Source organism: Ranitomeya imitator, chromosome 2 (assembly GCF_032444005.1).
Source record: "Ranitomeya imitator isolate aRanImi1 chromosome 2, aRanImi1.pri, whole genome shotgun sequence".
Taxonomy (NCBI): Eukaryota; Metazoa; Chordata; class Amphibia; order Anura; family Dendrobatidae; genus Ranitomeya; species Ranitomeya imitator.
Window position 1 is genome coordinate 458,668,568 of NC_091283.1, and position 23,057 is coordinate 458,691,624.

At 46.6% G+C, this 23,057-nt stretch overlaps 1 protein-coding gene across 2 annotated transcripts in view; it reads left to right on the forward strand.

The window, feature by feature from the left end:
* Positions 1-21,381, forward strand: part of RBBP8NL (RBBP8 N-terminal like) — a 62,220-nt gene extending 40,839 nt beyond the window's left edge. The window contains exons 11-14 of one of the 2 annotated variants that reach the window (XM_069751170.1): positions 276-360; positions 519-604; positions 14,810-14,915; positions 20,007-21,381. In XM_069751170.1, the coding sequence (XP_069607271.1) occupies positions 276-360; positions 519-604; positions 14,810-14,915; positions 20,007-20,095 (366 nt within the window). In that variant the 3' untranslated portion in view covers positions 20,096-21,381. The remainder of the gene's footprint in view (positions 1-275; positions 361-518; positions 605-14,809; positions 14,916-20,006) is intronic. The other variant, XM_069751171.1, reaches the window with a different exon arrangement.
* The last annotated feature ends 1,676 nt before the right edge of the window (positions 21,382-23,057 follow it).

The following is a 23,057-nucleotide window of genomic DNA, read 5'->3' on the forward strand; positions in this document are numbered from 1 at the left end:
CTCCTAAAAGGCATGTTCAGATTAGCCGCCCAATAGTTGCCACAGGATGTGAGGAGGCAGTAATCACAGCCTAGAGCTCATAGTCTTCCCCCCAGGACCCTCATTGTCCCTTGGTCCACAACAAACACTTGCAAAAGTGGCAGTGCCTGATATTGCAGTATTCGTGAATGGGGCTGAACAGCAATACCCGACTTTACCATGGGCAAATGTGGCACTGTTCATAAAAGGTGAAAAGACCCCCGATATTTACATGGCCTTTTTGTGCTTCTCTTTAGGACTACAATATAGTCTCAAAAGAAGATAGAGAATTATCTACTGCAAAGAGAGTAACAAAGGGGCACAAAAGACCCCGAGACTCAGGTGAGTACAGTGATGGGGAAATGGAGCCAATGGAAAACAAAAAAGCAATTGGTGGAGGACCTTGCTGTACTGTCCACGCAACGTTTGGTTCCTGTTTCTCTGTAAATCTCTGCTGTCTACTGTGTGCGTTATGTAACGTTACTGTTATGTCTCATTAGATGAGGATGAAGAGCCAATGAGCGACAGGAGCTCCCCACAACAAGGCCTGGATGGAGAATCTGACACATCAGACAGTGAGGTCCGGGTGCGAGACATAAAATGTGGTATATGTAATGTGTGTATACATCCCACCTAAGTGCCTGTAACCTGCCCCCATATACAGTGCAGCCCCATGCATCACCAAAGTACCTGCAACATGCCCCAGTATAGAGTGCACCCACATGGATCACCATATGTGCCTGCATCATGCCCCAGTATAGAGTGCAGACACATGGATCACCATATGCGCCTGCAACATGCCCCAGTATAGAGTGCACCCACATGGATCACCATATGTGCCTGCAACATGCCCCAGTATAGAGTGCACCCACATGGATCACCATATGTGCCTGCAACATGCCCCAGTATAGAGTGCACCCACATGGATCACCATATGTGCCTGCATCATGCCCCAGTATAGAGTGCAGACACATGGATCACCATATGCGCCTGCAACATGCCCCAGTATAGAGTGCACCCACATGGATCACCATATGTGCCTGTAACATGCCCCAGTATAGAGTGCACCCCACATGGATCACCATATGTGCCTGCAACATGCCCCAGTATAGAGTGCACCCACATGGATCACCATATGTGCCTGCAACATGCCCCACTATAGAGTGCACCCACATGGATCACCATATGTGCCTGCAACATGCCCCACTATAGAGTGCACCCACATGGATCACCATATGTGCCTGCAACATGCCCAAGTATAGAGTGCACCCACATGGATCACCATATGTGCCTGCAACATGCCCCAGTATAGAGTGCACCCACATGGATCACCATATGTGCCTGCATCATGCCCCAGTATAGAGTGCAGACACATGGATCACCATATGCGCCTGCAACATGCCCCAGTATAGAGTGCACCCACATGGATCACCATATGTGCCTGTAACATGCCCCAGTATAGAGTGCACCCCACATGGATCACCATATGTGCCTGCAACATGCCCCAGTATAGAGTGCACCCACATGGATCACCATATGTGCCTGCAACATGCCCCAGTATAGAGTGCACCCACATGGATCACCATATGTGCCTGCAACATGCCCCACTATAGAGTGCACCCACATGGATCACCATATGTGCCTGCAACATGCCCCACTATAGAGTGCACCCACATGGATCACCATATGTGCCTGCAACATGCCCCAGTATAGAGTGCACCCACATGGATCACCATATGCGCCTGCAACATGCCCCACTATAGAGTGCACCCACATGGATCACCATATGTGCCTGCAACATGCCCCAGTATAGAGTGCACCCACATGGATCACCATATGTGCCTGCAACATGCCCCACTATAGAGTGCACCCACATGGATCACCATATGTGCCTGCAACATGCCCCAGTATAGAGTGCACCCACATGGATCACGATATGTGCCTGCATCATGCCCCAGTATAGAGTGCAGACACATGGATCACCACATGCGCCTGCAACATGCCCCAGTATAGAGTGCACCCACATGGATCACCATATGTGCCTGCAACATGCCCCACTATAGAGTGCACCCACATGGATCACCATATGCGCCTGCAACATGCCCAAGTATAGAGTGCACCCACATGGATCACCATATGTGCCTGCAACATGCCCCAGTATAGAGTGCACCCACATGGATCACCATATGTGCCTGCAACATGCCCCAGTATAGAGTGCACCCACATGGATCACCATATGTGCCTGCAACATGCCCAAGTATAGAGTGCACCCACATGGATCACCATATGTGCCTGCAACATACCCCAGTATAGAGTGCACCCACATGGATCACCATATGCGCCTGCAACATGCCCCAGTATAGAGTGCACCCACATGGATCACCATATGCGCCTGCAACATGCCCAAGTATAGAGTGCACCCACATGGATCACCATATGCGCCTGCAACATGCCTCAGTATAGAGTGCACCCACATGGATCATCATATGTGCCTGCAACATGCCCCAGTATAGAGTGCACCCACATGGATCACCATATGCGCCTGCAACATGCCCCAGTATAGAGTGCACCCACATGGATCACCATATGCGCCTGCAACATGCCCCAGTATAGAGTGCACCCACATGGATCACCATATGCGCCTGCAACATGCCCCAGTATAGAGTGCAGACACATGGATCACCACATGCGCCTGCAACATGCCCCAGTATAGAGTGCACCCACATGGATCTCCATATGCGCCTGCAACATGCCCCAGTATAGAGTGCACCCACATGGATCACCATATGCGCCTGCAACATGCCTCAGTATAGAGTGCACCCACATGGATCATCATATGTGCCTGCAACATGCCCCAGTATAGAGTGCACCCACATGGATCACCATATGTGCCTGCAACATGCCCCAGTATAGAGTACACCCACATGGATCACCATATGTGCCTGCAACATGCCCCAGTATAGAGTGCACCCACATGGATCACCATATGCGCCTGCAACATGCCCCAGTATAGAGTGCACCCACATGGATCACCATATGCGCCTGTAACATGCCCCAGTATAGAGTGCACCCACATGGATCACCATATGCGCCTGTAACATGCCCCAGTATAGAGTGCACCCCACATGGATCACCATATGCGCCTGCAACATGCCCCAGTATAGAGTGCACCCACATGGATCACCATATGTGCCTGCAACATGCCCCAGTATAGAGTGCACCCACATGGATCACCATATGCGCCTGCAACATGCCCCAGTATAGAGTGCACCCACATGGATCACCATATGCGCCTGCAACATGCCCCAGTATAGAGTGCACCCACATGGATCACCATATGCGCCTGCAACATGCCCCAGTATAGAGTGCACCCACATGGATCACCATATGTGCCTGCAACATGCCCCAGTATAGAGTGCACCCACATGGATCACCATATGCGCCTGCAACATGCCCCAGTATAGAGTGCACCCACATGGATCATCATATGCGCCTGCAACATGCCCCAGTATAGAGTGCACCCACATGGATCACCATATGCGCCTGCAACATGCCCCAGTATAGAGTGCACCCACATGGATCACCACATGTGCCTGCAACATGCCCCAGTATAGAGTGCACCCACATGGATCACCATATGCGCCTGCAACATGCCCCAGTATAGAGTGCACCCACATGGATCACCATATGCGCCTGCAACATGCCTCAGTATAGAGTGCACCCACATGGATCATCATATGTGCCTGCAACATGCCCCAGTATAGAGTGCACCCACATGGATCACCATATGCGCCTGCAACATGCCCCAGTATAGAGTGCACCCACATGGATCACCATATGCGCCTGTAACATGCCCCAGTATAGAGTGCACCCCACATGGATCACCATATGTGCCTGCAACATGCCCCAGTATAGAGTGCACCCACATGGATCACCATATGCGCCTGCAACATGCCCCAGTATAGAGTGCACCCACATGGATCACCATATGCGCCTGCAACATGCCCCAGTATAGAGTGCACCCACATGGATCACCATATGCGCCTGCAACATGCCCCACTATAGAGTGCACCCACATGGATCACCATATGCGCCTGCAACATGCCCCAGTATAGAGTGCACCCACATGGATCACCATATGTGCCTGCAACATGCCCCACTATAGAGTGCACCCACATGGATCACCATATGCGCCTGCAACATGCCCAAGTATAGAGTGCACCCACATGGATCACCATATGTGCCTGCAACATGCCCCAGTATAGAGTGCACCCACATGGATCACCATATGCGCCTGCAACATGCCCAAGTATAGAGTGCACCCACATGGATCACCATATGTGCCTGCAACATGCCCCAGTATAGAGTGCACCCACATGGATCACGATATGTGCCTGCATCATGCCCCAGTATAGAGTGCAGACACATGGATCACCACATGCGCCTGCAACATGCCCCAGTATAGAGTGCACCCACATGGATCACCATATGTGCCTGCAACATGCCCAAGTATAGAGTGCACCCACATGGATCACCATATGTGCCTGCAACATACCCCAGTATAGAGTGCACCCAAATGGATAACCATATGCGCCTGCAACATGCCCCAGTATAGAGTGCACCCACATGGATCACCATATGCGCCTGCAACATGCCCAAGTATAGAGTGCACCCACATGGATCACCATATGCGCCTGCAACATGCCTCAGTATAGAGTGCACCCACATGGATCACCATATGCGCCTGCAACATGCCCCAGTATAGAGTGCACCCACATGGATCACCATATGTGCCTGCATCATGCCCCAGTATAGAGTGCAGACACATGGATCACCACATGCGCCTGCAACATGCCCCAGTATAGAGTGCACCCACATGGATCACCATATGCGCCTGCAACATGCCCCAGTATAGAGTGCACCCACATGGATCACCATATGCGCCTGCAACATGCCCCAGTATAGAGTGCACCCACATGGATCACCATATGCGCCTGCAACATGCCTCAGTATAGAGTGCACCCACATGGATCATCATATGTGCCTGCAACATGCCCCAGTATAGAGTGCACCCACATGGATCACCATATGCGCCTGCAACATGCCCCAGTATAGAGTGCACCCACATGGATCACCATATGCGCCTGTAACATGCCCCAGTATAGAGTGCACCCCACATGAATCACCATATGTGCCTGCAACATGCCCCAGTATAGAGTGCACCCACATGGATCACCATATGCGCCTGCAACATGCCCCAGTATAGAGTGCACCCACATGGATCACCATATGTGCCTGCAACATGCCCAAGTATAGAGTGCACCCACATGGATCACCATATGCGCCTGCAACATGCCTCAGTATAGAGTGCACCCACATGGATCATCATATGTGCCTGCAACATGCCCCAGTATAGAGTGCACCCACATGGATCACCATATGCGCCTGCAACATGCCCCAGTATAGAGTGCACCCACATGGATCACCATATGTGCCTGCATCATGCACCAGTATAGAGTGCAGACACATGGATCACCATATGTGCCTGCAACATGCCCCACTATAGAGTGCTCCCACATGGATCACCATATGTGCCTGCAACATGCCCCACTATAGAGTGCACCCACATGGATCACCATATGCGCCTGCAACATGCCCCAGTATAGAGTGCACCCACATGGATCACCATATGCGCCTGCAACATGCTCCACTATAGAGTGCACCCACATGGATCACCATATGCGCCTGCAACATGCCCCACTATAGAGTGCAGACACATGGATCACCATATGCGCCTGCAACGTGCCCCAGTATAGAGTGCAGACACATGGATCACCATATGTGCCTGCAACATGCCCCTGTATAGAGTGCACCCCACATAGATCACCATATGCGCCTGCAACATGCCCCAGTATAGAGTGCACCCACATGGATCACCATATGCGCCTGCAACATGCCCCAGTATAGAGTGCACCCCACATAGATCACCATATGTGCCTGCAACATGCCCCAGTATAGAGTGCACCCACATGGATCACCATATGTGCCTGCAACATGCCCCAGTATAGAGTGCACCCACATGGATCACCATATACGATACGATACGATACACTTTATTGATCCCGTGGGAAATTATGGTATCACAGCAGCACAACTCAAATCACAAAAATCACAAAGGAATTCCACAGTTGACATGACAGCCTGTTGACAGAAGAACACCACACACTAGAATAGGTCATACACAACGAGTGAACCGAAATGCAGAGAAATAAGTAGACATTCACCTTGGTGGTTTAACCCTAATGTTATTGTTGTACATTCCCATGGCAGTTGGCACAAACGATTTCCTATATTTTTCCTTCTTACACCTCAGAAGTATTAGCCGGTTACTGAACGTGCTCTTCTGTCTCATGAATAGCTCATATAGTGGATGTGCATTATTGTTCATAATCGCCATACACTTTCTCAGAGTTCTTCTCTCCACTACCTCCCCAAAAGAGTCCAGCTTGCAGCCCACAGCAGAACTTGCCTTCTTGATAATCTTATTCAGCTTATTAGCATCAGAGGCCTGCACACTACTACCCCAGCACGTGATTGCAAAAAAGATGGCACTTGCCACCACAGATTGGTAGAACATTTCTAACATTTTGCTACACACATTAAAAGACCTCAGTTTCCTTAGGAAATACAGTCTGCTCATCCCCTTCTTGTAGACAAACTCTGAGTGGCATCTCCAGTCCAGTTTGCTATCCAAATGGACCCCCAAATATTTGTAACTCTCCACCTGCTCTACCTCCTGACCAGCAATAGTGATCGGTAAGCATTCCAACTTTATCCTGCTATAGTTGGCCACCAACTCCTTGGTTTTCTTAACATTTAGCTGCAGATAGTTACCATTGCACCAATCCACGAAATTCGACACCACCCTTCTATATTCCTCATCCCCCTGATCTCCCCTAATGCATCCCACAACCACAGAGTCATCCGAAAATTTTTGAAGATGGCAAAGTTCAGATTTATACTGAAAGTCTGAAGTATACAGTGTGAATAGAAAGGGCGCAAGCACCGTTCCCTGGGGGGCACCTACACTGCTCAATAATCTGCTTGACACCACTGCTCCCATCTGTACAAACTGTGGCCGATCTGATAGGTAGTCAGTTATCCAATTTCTTATCCCCTCCTCAACCTTCATATCAGTCATCTTTTTGTGTAGTAAAAGTGGCTGCAGGGAGTTAAATGCACTCGAGAAATCGAAGAACATCGCTCGCACCGTGGCTCCGTCATTCTCCAGAAATGAATGTACCCTATGTAACAGAGAAAGGATAGCATCATCCACCCCCAATCTATGTCGGTAGGCAAACTGAAGGGGATCAATAAAAGCATTGACCCTCGGTCTTAAGTGAGCAAGAACTAATCTTTCCAAGGCCTTCATAGCGTGAGATGTTAAGGCTACAGGACGATAGTCATTTAGGGTTGCAGGAGAAGAAGTCTTGGGTACCGGCACCAGACAGGAAGTTTTCCATAACACTGGTACCCTCTGTGTTTGTAGACTTCCATTAAATAAGCGTGTAAAGACAGTACACAGCTGGTCTGCACACACTTTAAGGACACGTGAGCTGAGTCCATCAGGTCCTGCAGCTTTACCAATGTTAAGTGACTTAAACTGCCTCCTCACATCATTTTCGGATACTCTAAAATTAGTCTGCTCATCCTCCAATATCAATGTTGCAGAATTTGCACCCAGTTCCCATCCACTATCAGTTTGCATTACACATGTACTGCTGAACCTGTTGAAATACTCATTCATCTCATTAGCCTTGTCCATTGTTCCTGGATCATTTTCAAGCCTCAGCTTAAGCCCAGCCCAGTTAAGCCCATATGTGCCTGCAACATGCCCCAGTATAGAGTGCACCCACATGGATCACCATATGCGCCTGCAACATGCCCCAGTCTAGAGTGCACCCACATGGATCACCATATGCGCCTGCAACATGCCCCAGTCTAGAGTGCACCCACATGGATCACCATATGCGCCTGCAACATGCCCCAGTATAGAGTGCACCCACATGGATCACCATATGCGCCTGCAACATGCCCCAGTATAGAGTGCACCCACATGGATCACCATATGCGCCTGCAACATGCCCCAGTATAGAGTGCACCCACATGGATCACCATATGCGCCTGCAACATGCCCCAGTATAGAGTGCACCCACATGGATCACCATATGCGCCTGCAACATGCCCCAGTATAGAGTGCACCCACATGGATCACCATATGCGCCTGCAACATGCCCCAGTATAGAGTGCACCCACATGGATCACCATATGCGCCTGCAACATGCCCCAGTATAGAGTGCACCCACATGGATCACCATATGCGCCTGCAACATGCCCCAGTATAGAGTGCACCCACATGGATCACCATATGCGCCTGCAACATGCCCCAGTATAGAGTGCACCCACATGGATCACCATATGCGCCTGCAACATGCCCCAGTATAGAGTGCACCCACATGGATCACCATATGTGCCTGCAACATGCCCCACTATAGAGTACACCCACATGGATCACCATATGCGCCTGCAACATGCCCAAGTATAGAGTGCACCCACATGGATCACCATATGTGCCTGCAACATGCCCCAGTATAGAGTGCACCCACATGGATCACCATATGCGCCTGCAACATGCCCAAGTATAGAGTGCACCCACATGGATCACCATATGCGCCTGCAACATGCCCAAGTATAGAGTGCACCCACATGGATCACCATATGTGCCTGCAACATGCCCCAGTATAGAGTGCACCCACATGGATCACCATATGTGCCTGCAACATGCCCCAGTATAGAGTGCACCCACATGGATCACCATATGTGCCTGCAACATGCCCAAGTATAGAGTGCACCCACATGGATCACCATATGTGCCTGCAACATACCCCAGTATAGAGTGCACCCACATGGATCACCATATGCGCCTGCAACATGCCCCAGTATAGAGTGCACCCACATGGATCACCATATGCGCCTGCAACATGCCCCACTATAGCGTGCACCCACATGGATCACCATATGTGCCTGCAACATGCCCCAGTATAGAGTGCACCCACATGGATCACCATATGTGCCTGCAGCACGGCCACCATGTACAGTATAGTCACATGGATCATCCAAGTGTCTGCCAAATGCCCCCATATGTGGTGCAACCACATGCATCACTATACAAGATACCTGTCACATGGGATCCCTTATACATTGCACACACATGCATAAGTGCTTGAAACATGCCTTCATATACAGTGCAGTGACATGAATCACCAGTGCCTATCTCATGCCCTATATACAGTACAGCAATATGTATCACATTGCCAAGTGCCTTCAACATGCCCCATATACAGTGCAGCCACATACAAACCTGCCGCATACTCCCATATACAGCCCCTCCATAAGGTTAAACCACAACTATCCTCTCCTCTGTGCTGTATTCTCACCTTTAGGCCGGCCTCACACTAGCGAGTTTTACGGACGTAAGAGCGCAGAAACTACGTCCGTAAAACTCGCATAACATACGGCACAATTATTCTCTATGCCCCTGCTCCTATCTGCCGTATTTTACTGATCAGTATTATACGGCTTTCTACGGCCGTAGAAAATCGCAGCATGCCGCGTTTGTCACCGTATTGCGCAAATAAAACGTCAATGAAAGTCTATGGAAGCCCCAAAAATACGGATTACACACGGACCAGCAGTGTGACTTGCGAGGAATACGCAGCGCTGTTACAGAGAAAAGTCGGTAATTCAGTGCGGTGTACAGTAAAATCACACTGACAGCTTACAGTCCAATAGGTAGAATAAATGTGTACACATAGAATAGGTATATATATATATATATATATATATATATATATATATATATATATATATATATACCTATTCTATGTCAGTGAGACACATATATGTATATATATTAATATTTCATCCAGCGCTACATATCTTTAAAGCCGGTAATTCAATTACCGGCTTTTGCTTTCTCCTTCCTAAACCCGACATGATATGAGACATGGTTTACATACAGTAAACCATCTCATATCCCCATTTTTTTTGCATATTCCACACTACTAATGTTAGTAGTGTGTATATGCAAAATTTGGCCATTCTAGCTATTAAATTAAAGGGTTAAATGGCGGAAAAAATTGGCGTGGGCTCCCGCGCACTTTTCTCCGCCAGAGTAGTAAAGCCAGTGACTGAGGGCAGATATTAATAGCCTGGAGAGGGTCCACGGTTATTGGCCCCCCCCCTGGCTAAAAACATCTGCCCCCAGCCACCCCAGAAAAGGCACATCTGGAAGATGCGCCTATTCTGGCACTTGGCCACTCTCTTCCCATTCCCGTGTAGCGGTGGGATATGGGGTAATGAAGGGTTAATGTCACCTTGCTATTGTAAGGTGACATTAAGCCAAATTAATAATGGAGAGGCGTCAATTATGACACCTATCCATTATTAATCCAATACTAGTAAAGGGTTAAAAAAAACACACACACATTATTAAAAATTATTTTAATGAAATAAAAACAAAGGTTGTTGTAATAATTTATTCTACGCTCAATCCACTCACTGAAGACCCTCGATCTGTAACAAAAAATAAATAAATAAACCAACAATATCCTTACCTTCCGGAGATCTGTAACGTCCCACGATGTAAATCCATCTGAAGGGGTTAAAATATTTTCCAGCAAGGAGTTCTGCTAATGCAGCGCAGCTCCTTGCTGCAAAACCCCGGAGAATGAAGGTAAAGTAGGTCAATGACCTATATTTACCTTCATTTGCGGTGAGGCGCCCTCTGCTGGCTGTTCCTAGATCGTGGGAACTTTCCTAGAAAGCTCCCAGGCTCGAGTTCATATGAGGACAACCATCAGAGGGCGCCTCTTATGAACTCGAGCCTGGGAGCTTTCTAGGAAAGTTCCCACGATCTAGGAACAGCCAGCAGAGGGCGCCTCACCGCAAATGAAGGTAAATATAGGTCATTGACCTACTTTACCTTAATGCTCCGGGGTTTTGCAGCAAGGAGCTGCGCTGCATTAGCAGAACTCCTTGCTGCAAAATATTTTAACCCCTTCAGATGGATTTACATCGTTGGACTTTACAGATCTTCGGAAGGTATGGATATTGTTGTTTTTTTTTTTTTTTTTTGGACAGATCGAGGGTCTTCAGTGATTGGATTGAGCGTAGAATAAATTATTACAACAACCTTTGTTTTTATTTCATTAAAATAATTTTTAATAATGTGTGTGTGTTTTTTTAACCCTTTACTAGTATTGGATTAATAATGGATAGGTGTCATAATTGACGCCTCTCCATTTGGCTTAATGTCACCTTACAATAGCAAGGTGACATTAACCCTTCATTACCCCATATCCCACCGCTACGCGGGAATGGGAAGAGAGTGGCCAAGTGCCAGAATAGGCGCATCTTCCAGATGTGCCTTTTCTGGGGTGGCTGGGGGCAGATGTTTTTAGCCAGGGGCGGGGGGGGCAATAACCATGGACCCTCTCCAGGCTATTAATATCTGCCCTCAGTCACTGGCTTTACTACTCTGGCGGAGAAAATTGTGCGGGAGCCCACGCCAATTTTTTCCGCCATTTAACCCTTTAATTTAATAGCTAGAACGGCCAAATTTTGCATATACACACTACTAACATTAGTAGTGTGGAATATGCAAAAAAAATGGGGATATGAGATGGTTTACTGTATGTAAACCATGTCTCATATCATGTCGGATTTAGGAAGGAGAAAGCAAAAGCCGGTAATTGAATTACCGGCTTTAAAGCTAACTAGCGCTGTATGAAGTAATAATATATATACCGTATTTTTCGGACTAAAAGACGCACTTTTTCCCCCCCAAAAAAGGGGGGAAAATGGGGGGTGCGTCTAATAGTCGCAATGCAGGCTTACCTAGGTGGCAGAGGTGCGGTGGCAGAGGTGCGGTTGCGGGGGTGTGGCGGCAGAGGAGGCGCAGTAAGCGGGGTCCCTTTCCCCGGTATGGTGATGCAGCAGGCCCGGTATGCAGCAGAAATCCGGGTGAATCCTCTTGTTATCGGTGGTGGCGGCCATTTTCCGGAGGCCGCGCGTGCGCAGATGGAGCGCTCTGCTTCCCGGGGCTTCAGGAAAATGGCCGCCGCGATCTCCATCTGCGCACGCGCGGCCTCCCGCGGCCATTTTCCTGAAGCCCCGGGAGCAGAGCGCTTCATCTGCACACGCGCGGCCTCAGGAAGATGGCCGCGCCCACCGATAACAAGAGGATTCACCCGGCTCTGCTGCATACCGGGCCTGCTGCATCACCATACTGGGGAAAGGGACCCCGCTTACTGCGCCTCCTCTGCCGCCACACCCCCGCCACCGCACCTCTGCCACCGGACCTCTGCCACCACACCTCTGCCACCTAGGTAAGCCTGCTTGGTACGCCAGGGACCCCTCTCACGCCATACCTCTCACTGCACCTCCTGATCCCAGCACCTCCTGATCCCAGCACCTCCTGATCCCAGCACCTCCTGATCCCAGCACCTCCTCATCCCAGCACCTCCTCATCCCAGCATCACCCCACCTCTGCCGACACCTTGCCTCCTGTGACCCTGCTCTGCCACCGCCATAAGATACTGTAAATTCGGACAATAAGACGGACCCCCATGTTATAAAAAATCTTTTTTTCTGCAATTTTCACCCCAAATTTGGGGTGCGTCTTATGGTCCGGTGCGTCTTATAGTCCGAAAAATACGGTACATATATGTGTCTACTGACATTATATATATATATATATATATATATATATATATATATATAGACAGTATATATGTTTTTTTTTTTTGACACATGGATCCCTTGTATAGCCGTATGTCGGTTTTGCAAGCCTACGAGAAAAACACGCAGTACGGATGCCATACGGATTACATACGGAGGATGCCATGCGCAAAAAACGCTGACACACCCTGCCTACGGAGGAGCTACGGACCACTATTTTGGGGACTTTTCAGCGTATTACGGCCGTAAAAAACGGACCGTATTTTCATACGCTGAGTGTGAAGCCGGCCTTAGGCTATGGTTTCCTCACTATGTCTATAGACATGACAATCAGCACTGATTATGTCTCCTCTCAAACATGAGGCATATCATTATTGCAGTTTGTGTAGTCCCCATATGTCTCCAGCTCTAGAGACCTTTAGGGACTCATTCGGATTTGGAAGGACTGTCTCATTAAGTCTGGCACACTTTGTGGAGTACGTATGTATATGCATAAACTATATATCTAGTGGATGGTTATGGGCATGTGCTGTGTGTGTTGTGTATATAATGTGTGCTTGCAATGTGTATGTGCTCATGTGTAATGTGTATTGTGTGTTATGTGTATGTGCTCGTGTATGTGTCCATGTGAACTATGTGTGTGTATTGTGTAGTGTGTGCTTGTGTGTAATGTGTATGTGCTTGCTCGTGTGTATGTGTGTATTGTGTGCTTGTGTGTAATGTGTATGTGCTTGTGTGTATCTGTGTAGTGTGTGCTTGTGTGTATTGTGTATGTGCTCATGTGTAATGTTGTGTATGTGCTCGTGTGTATTGTGTAGTGTGTGCATGTGCTCGTGTGTAATGTTGTGTATGTGCTCGTGTGTGTGTATTGTGTAGTGTGTGCTTGGGTTTGTGTATAATGTGTATGTGCTCCTGTGTAATGTGTATGAGTGTCATGATCCCAATGGCAGGGGATCACAAAAGGACAAGCACAAAAAACAAAACAAGCTCTAGGGTGATGGAAACGGAGCTGACCGCGATCCTGAACCTCAACACACAACTAGCTGTAGCCGGGGAACGTGCCTACGATGATTCTAGACATCTCGCGCCAGCCGAAGAACTAACTTTCCCTATTAGAAGAAACACAGACCTCTCTTGCCTCCAGAGAAACACCCCACAGAAATAGCAGCCCCCCCCATGTAATGACGGTGAAATGAGAGGAAAGCACATACGTAGTTATGAAAACAGATACAGCAAAATGAGGCCCGCTAAAGCTAGATAGCAGAGGATACAAAAGTGAACTGCGCGGTCAGCGAAAAACCCTACAAAACACCATCCTGAAATTACTTGAACTCATGTTCCAACTCATGGAACATGAGGAGTAATATCAGCCCACTAGAGCAACCAGCAAAAAAGAATCACATATCTGCAAGCTGGACTAAGACAAAAATTAAGCAAAACGTGGAACAGGAAAATCAAAAACTTAGCTTGTCCTGAAGAATACAGAAGCGGGAAGCAGAGGTAACAAGACACACTGATTACATTGATAGCCGGCGAGGAAATGACAAGAAAGCCAGGTTAAATAGGAAACTCCCATATCCTGATAGAACAGGTGGACACCAGAGACCGCAGAGAACACAAGTCACCCAGTACCATCTGTAACCACCAGAGGGAGCCCAAAAACAGAATCCACAACATATGAGCTCGTGTGTAATGTGTATGTGCTCGTGTGTATGTGTGTAGTGTGTGCTTGTGTTTGTGTGTAATGTGTATGTGCTCGTGTGTAATGTTGTGTATGTGCTCGTGTGTATGTGTATTGTGTAGTGTGTGCTTGTGTTTGTGTGTAATATGTATGTGCTCGTGTGTAATGTGTATGTGTTCGTGTGTAATGTGTATGTGTGTGCTCGTGTGTTATGTGTGTGTATTGTGTATGTTTGTGTGTACGTGTAATGTGTGTGTATGTATAATGTTTTTGATCATGAAGGTAAATCTCAAATTCGTCTCTTAACAGGGAGAAATGGAAAGACCAGAACAAACCCTAGGAGATGGGCTGAGAAACATTAACTCCAGTGAGAGGAACCCAGATAGAGCCCGGTGGAAGAAGAGACTGACTCCAGGTAACAGTTTAGAGACATGAGATTTACGGTACCCAAAAATCAAACACTGTATTTTTATACAGTAACATGACCAAAAAACTCTACAGAGGTAATGTATGTGATATGAGAAAAACCAAAGTGAATACTAAAGTCATTGTAGATTTACAGAAATAAATCAAACTTTGCTTACACTGCTTTATGCAGTGCGTTCAGGGGATTTTTTCAAGGCTTCTTTCACACTTCAGTTGTTTGGCGTCAGTCGCTTCTGACATAGTGATGGATCGACGGATCCGTCACAATTTTTGAGAAAACGGTTCTAACGGATCCGTTTTTTTGACGGATCCGTTACTTGGGGGTTGTCTGGGAAAAGTATCTACTTTTTTGAGCATGCGCAATTGAAAAAGCGGATTGGGGCGGCGGATCCGCCGAAATGACGGTCGCGACGGATCCGTCGCCCATAGGCGGCCATTCTGTGGAATGGCGGACACGACGGATCCATCGCGATCCGCCATTTTGGCGTTGACAAAAAATGTTATAATGTCCGTCCATGTCTAGATGACGTCCGCCACATTTCGATGGATCCGTCGCATGGCGGATGGAACGGACGACCATCTGTCACAATCCGTCGCTAATGCAAGTCTATGGGAAAATAACGGATCCGTCAAAAAAAATGACGGATCCGTTATTTGAGGAAAATGGTGGTTTTAGACTGACGCCAAACAACTGAAGTGTGAAAGAGGCCTAAGGTGTCCTTTTTATTTTTTAAGATGAGCACAAAAATTCAGTCTACTAGGCTTTTTGCTCATTTGAAAAGACTTCTTCCTGCTGGACCAACTCCTAGCTTAGGCTCAAACAATGGCTTAAAAAACATAGAGATTGGCCACTACTTTTTTTATTGATGTCCCATACTTAGGATAAGACATTAATATCTGATTGGTTGGGGCAGAGGTGTATCTAGCTCTTCCTGCACCCGGGGCAAAGGATCAGTTTGGCGCCCCCCTCAGATTTCAGCCCCCTATAATATCCTCAGATTTCTGCCCCCATAATGTGCTCAGATTTCTTCTGCCCCCATAATGTCCTGATTTCTGCCCCCACCCCCCCTCCCCCTTCCCGGGTGCAGTTGCATGTGGTGGAGAAGTCTGAAGAACTTATGGGGTGAACGGGGTCAGAAATTAGGACATTAGGGGGGCAGAAGAAATTTGAGCACATTATGGGGGCAGAAATCAGGACATTGCACCTATCCAGCCCCCTGGCCTTGCTTCAGTCCTCACACAGTCAATTTTCTCCCCCTGCCCTGCTCCCTCCCTATCCTTGCGACCTTGTGTGATGTCTGCTGCCAAATAGCATCCCCGCCGACCACAACCATCCCTTCCTAGCCGGGTACTTAGGAGCCCCCTTAAATTTCCAACATTAAGCCTTCGGTGTCTTCAGCTCCAGCCTCCATTACCCAGCCGTCTGGAGCTGGAGCACTTACCACAAACCGCAAGGCTGCCTGTGAAGAGCCGGTGAGTGACGTCAGCAGCGGGATCATGTGACGTGATCACGCTGCTGGCGATTCACTCATGCGGAAGTGCCGGCAGCGGTCAGGGCACAGATCATGGGTACGCGCAGCACTTTCTCTGAGCCGGCTGTCAATTTCACAGCCGACTCAGAGAACGGAAGAATCTCAGTGTGGGGGCGGCAGAATTCCGCCATCGGGGAGCCTCATCCTTGGACCGCCGCATCAGGCAGCCCACTGGCGCCCCTTGTCGGCTGCGTCCGGGGCACATGCCCCGGCTGCCCCCCCTGGATACGCCACTGGGTTGGGGTGAGACACCTGAGCCACCGCAGATCAGCTGTTACCATTCCTGGATGCTGCCGATACTGCCATAAAGAATATAGTGGCCGCAGACGGGTACTACAGATCCACCAATTCATTTAATTAGGGGGTGGATCTGCAGTACCCCACCATGACCACTAAAAAATAGTGGCGCTGCTGTGTTGTGGCAGCATCTGAGAACTCCTGGCCTCTGCTGGTAACAGCTGATTGTGGGGGTGATGGCTGTACATTTCCGATGTCCCCCACTGGAGACACCTATCAAGCGTCCGAGCTGCTGCACCATTTTTAAGTGTGATTTAAGTTCCCAGTCGGGGATAAAAATTTCCCATTCTGACCATTAATGCCAGTCTCAGCAGTGGGACTCCTGGCGCAAAGTGCACATTTTGCAATGTTTCTATTTGTCCCTATTTAAGTTTTTGTCTTTTGCTCCATATTGTTAAAATGAAAGAAGTTCAGCTGATCTTTAGTCCTTTTCTTTCCTCCTTTTTAAATTAGTTCAAGATGTGCCATCAATATCAGCTGCTCCTGGGGTCTGCAGCACCATGTTTTCCTTATTATCAAGCACAGCGCCGTATGTTTGACAATGGCTGTGCCTGGTATTGCTGGACAGTACAGGACTGAGCTGCTCCTTAGTTGTAATACCAGGCCCAACCACTAAAAAAAGTATGGCGCTGTGCCAGGCAAACAATGCTCTAGAAACAGAAAGATGATCGGCACAGAGCTTCACTATAGCGCAATTGGAGATTCGCTTAAACGATCTGTTTCAGAAGGACAGATGAGGTCTCCCTTGCTGTGAGCTGCGGGTGGTGCTATGCAATCGTCAGAGTTTTGTACAAGACCATATAATGAGAAGAAAAATGATGCAGCACTCACCCTTGCGCTTCTTCCAAGTGTGCTCTTTATTCAGCAAAACATACTATACATAGTATGAACCGGCATACGCAGTGATCTGTGAGGGAGCGGGAGTGAGGAGAGACCGGACGACGGCCGTTTCGCGCTACGGCGCTTCTACGGGTCCATGCTAAAAACAGGTGATGTCATTTCCTTTTTAAGGTTTTTTTTTTTTGACTCACCTGATTCTATTAATTGCAATTGTGCAAGTTAAAAACAATGAGATCTCTTATTACAGAATGAACATTTACAAGTATATTACAAAATGAACATTTACAACTGTATTATAAGAACACCGCCATGTCAAGTTTGTCGTTAAGACCCCCTGGGCCCTGTGCGTTTGTTTGTAGGATCCATTTCGCTTCACGCTGCAGCAGTAGGCGGTCATTATTACCGCCGTTTTGTGAACATTTAACTATTTCCAAACCTGCAAACCGCAATTGATCTGGATCACTATTATGTGTATCTGCCATATGTTCTACAAAACGCACGCGTCCCTTTCCTGTCCGAATTGAGTTATAATGCTCTCGTATTCGGACTGTGAGAGGTCTAATAGTCTTACCTATATAAAACCGTTGACACGGACAAAAAATTACGTAAACCAGAAATTTACTCTTGCAGGTTATGAAGTCTTTCACAAAATGCTCAATTATACCTATTTGCAAGGGGTTCTCAATTTTATGCAGATGGCATATGCTACAATTGCCGCATCTGTGGTTACCTTGCGGTATGGTTTTTGCTAACCAATTATTTGTTGGTGGTGATACTTTATTTTTTACAACAAGGTCTCCTATATTAATTGATCTTTTATATGAGAATAGAGGACATGTATCCGGGAGATTTCTAAAGTCCACGTCTTTCTGCAGCACATGCCAATTTTTTCGTATTGCTGTTTGTATATCTCTATCTAAAGGGCTATGTTTAAATGTAAATGTGAATCTGCGATTTTTATTTTGATATTCGTTTGCATCTTTTCTTTTTCCAATGTTTTTTCTTTTTTTGCCCTTTTCTAACAGCTGAACTTGAGATAATTTGGCTGCTCTAATTTCTGCTTGTTGGAGAACATCTGTTGGATATCCTCTGTTTGAAAGGCGTGTTTTTAATTCTTCTACCCAAGTTTTATAATTTTCCTCATTATTGTTGATTTTACGTATTCTCACCACGTCGCTGTGCTTTTTCTGTGGACTTTCAAGTTCAGCTGTTAGAAAAGGGCAAAAAAAGAAAAAACATTGGAAAAAGAAAAGATGCAAACGAATATCAAAATAAAAATCGCAGATTCACATTTACATTTAAACATAGCCCTTTAGATAGAGATATACAAACAGCAATACGAAAAAATTGGCATGTGCTGCAGAAAGACGTGGACTTTAGAAATCTCCCGGATACATGTCCTCTATTCTCATATAAAAGATCAATTAATATAGGAGACCTTGTTGTAAAAAATAAAGTATCACCACCAACAAATAATTGGTTAGCAAAAACCATACCGCAAGGTAACCACAGATGCGGCAATTGTAGCATATGCCATCTGCATAAAATTGAGAACCCCTTGCAAATAGGTATAATTGAGCATTTTGTGAAAGACTTCATAACCTGCAAGAGTAAATTTCTGGTTTACGTAATTTTTTGTCCATGTCAACGGTTTTATATAGGTAAGACTATTAGACCTCTCACAGTCCGAATACGAGAGCATTATAACTCAATTCGGACAGGAAAGGGACGCGTGCGTTTTGTAGAACATATGGCAGAGACACATAATAGTGATCCAGATCAATTGCGGTTTGCAGGTTTGGAAATAGTTAAATGTTCACAAAACGGCGGTAATAATGACCGCCTACTGCTGCAGCGTGAAGCGAAATGGATCCTACAAACAAACGCACAGGGCCCAGGGGGTCTTAACGACAAACTTGACATGGCGGTGTTCTTATAATACATTTGTAAATGTTCATTTTGTAATATACTTGTAAATGTTCATTCTGTAATAAGAGATCTCATTGTTTTTAACTTGCACAATTGCAATTAATAGAATCAGGTGAGTCAAAAAAAACAAAACAAAAAAAAACCTTAAAAAGGAAATGACATCACCTGTTTTTAGCATGGACCCGTAGAAGCGCCGTAGCGCGAAACGGCCGTCGTCCGGTCTCTCCTCACTCCCGCTCCCTCACGGATCACTGCGTATGCCGGTTCATACTATGCATAGTATGTTTTGCTGAATAAAGAGCACACTTGGAAGAAGCGCAAGGGTGAGTGCTGCATCATTTTTCTTCTCATTATATGGTCTTAAACAATGCTCTAGGGAACCCCAGTGGACAGAATAGGTATTGCAGTGTGTAGAAAACAGTGTAAATTGTAACTGAATGAAAACAGTGATTATGGTGACACCACAATATTTTCCTTGTCAGCCTCCAAGAAATCTCTGGGTAAGAAGAAAAAAGTCAGAAACCAGTCTTCAGAAAACGACACTTCAGAAGAAAACGACCAATCGGATTGACAGGATAGAGAATATAATGACATTACCTATAAGGCCGTGTCTCTCAATTGGTGAAGAAGGAGCGGACACAAGGCTGGCACTCTCATAGCAATATCCCCATTATCTGTATATAATTCACACATTTGCTTATGAGGAATAATGAGGCATAATTCAATGTGATTGTGACACTGTATATAACTTTTATTTATTTTTGCCGTCTCAGACACAGACTTGACCTAATATGTAGTTAGGTCCGGCATAAGATGGCCAAATGGCTTGTGGTGGTGACAATATGGGGTTAATATGCCACTCTTACACTAGGTGGCAAACAGAGTTACTAACAGCGCCAATTTTCCTGGGGCAGACCTTGTATAGCAGGGGTCAGCTGGCAGAACAAGATCCTGGAATGGTTGTGGGTAAATTTTTGAGACGAATACCATGGTTTAAAAGAATAGTCCCACTGATACTAAGAAAGACCTATGACTTGCTAAAGAAAATTGAGTTCTCTGAACTTATCTGATTCTGTCGCTCTTTTCCGTTTTGCGCTGCGTCGTTCCATTGCAAAGATATTCACATTTATTACTTCTGAGCGCACTATGTGAAATCTCTGTTTTAAGGATCAACTGGGTGTTTCTCCGCAGTCTTCCTGGGTGGGGATGGGGGGGTTGTGCTTTCACCCTTCTCTCTCGCTCTCTCAAATGCTGCAGCAGTGTCTGAGACAGAAATACTACTGAGCTGTGATTGGCAACATATAGGAGGGAAAAGTGAAAGCGCGCCCTTAGAGAAGACTAAGAAGAAACACCCAGTTGGTCTAAAGGCAGAAATATCCCATATTGAGCTCCAGAATAAACAAATGTGAATATCTCTGCAATGGAGTGACACAGAACAAAACAGAAAGTGAGCTAATGTGTCCTAGGGTAATAATATGGAATTTGGCCTGTGGGGATTTTCTGCGTCTGTTGTATGTGGCAGCAGATCCCAACTCAGCAAAAAGGTGTCAGCAATGCAAGAGTTACAGCCCTTCTGTCCCTCTGATCCTGCCTATGTGACATATCATGGACTATCCCTTTAAGATAACAGATTCTTCCTGTCATCTCCAGCAACTCATAGAATTGGACGTGTGTAATTCAGAACGATCATATATTCGTCCTTATCTCACCCTGTTAGGACCACGATCCCGTCATAGCCGCTGTACAGATATATTTGTGTTCTGGTTGAATCATCGTCCGACCGGGTAATCGACATGACCGGGATTCTGTAATATGTTGTGATTTCATGTATGAAAATAAAGTTGTATAAATGACAAATAGAGCGGCTACAATGGGGCGGACGTCACACATATCACATTACTGTGCAGCACCTGGAAAAGGGGTAGGGGGCAGGCGATACTTCAGGTGCTCCCTGATGGGTGAGGGGGCATTAAAGTGGGTCGGGTGTTATGATACGGTGGTCTAAGAGCAACATGGAACGAGCTCTGAAGGACGTGGTAACTATACTGACCGCAGTCCCTAAGCTCAACACAACACTAGAAGTAGCCGTGGAATGCTCCTAACTCTCCCTAGGCATCTCGTCACAGCCTAAGAGCTAACTACCCCTAAAGATAGAAGCAGGAAAACTATCTTGCCTCAGAGAAAATCCCCAAAGGATAGATTAGCCCCCCACAAATAATGACTGTGAGTGGAGAGGGAAAAAGACATACACAGAATGAAACCAGGATGAGCACAGGAGGCCAGTCTAGCTTGATAGATAGGACAGGATGGAATACTGTGCGGTCAGTATAAAACACTACAAAAATCCACGCAGAGTTTACAAAAAAAAACTCCACCCTGACTAAAGGTGTGGAGGGCAAATCTGCCTCCCAGAGCTTCCAGCAAGACAGAATTAATTCACACTGATAAGCTGGACAAACATAGAAAGCACAGAATGGATAAGTCCACAATCTATGGACAGAAAAGGGCAAGCAAAAACTTAGCTTAGCTGAACTGGTCAGGATAACAGGGAAATCCAAAGAGATGTGAATCCAACCAGGAACCATTTACAAGTGGCACTGGCTGAAGACAGAGCCAGACCTAAATAGCCGAGCAGAAGAGAAGATAAGTGGAGGCAGCTGATGACCGCTAACTCCAAGGAGCAGCCATACCACTAGAGACCACAAGAGGGAGCCCAAGAGCAGAACTCACAAAAGTGCCACTTACAACCACCGGAGGGAGCCCAAGAGCGGAATTCACAACAGTCGGGACCTAGTGCTCCCACATTACAACTGCCAATCACACAGAAAGATAGGACTGGAAAAATAATATTCACATTTTTCTAATACAAAGAACAAAGTGCTGGACAACAACTCCCATTCTCCTTCCTGCACAGATCAGTCTATGTTAGAGCTGGATACATACAGCACCCCATTATTCAGTGACTGAACATTATACGAACATGTTAGTATAGGGTGTCATATTGGTCATGCTTGATATCGGGGTGGCACTGTAATGGGGAAGTGTATTTTGGCACATTCATCTTGTCACAAAAAACACCTTTTCCTGCTGCTGTATTAAATCTGCATTTTCCAAATTACTAGATGCTGAGAAAATTTCTCTGGAGTTACAGAATAGTGAGTGCAGCTCTGGAGTATAATACAGGATGTATCTCAGGATCTGTACAGGATAAGTAATGTAATGTATGTACACAGTGATTGCACCAGCAGAATAGTGAGTGCAGCTCTGGGGTATAATACAGAATGTAACTCAGGATCAGTACAGGATAAGTAATGTAATGTATGTACACAGTGACTGCACCAGCAGAATAGTGAGTGCAGCTCTGGAGTATAATACAGGATGTAACTCAGGATCAGTACAGGATAAGTAATGTAATGTATGTACACAGTGACTCCACCAGCAGAATAGTGAGTGCAGCTCTGGGGTATAATACAGGATGTAACTCAGGATCAGTACAGGATAAGTAATGTAATGTATGTACACAGTGATTGCAT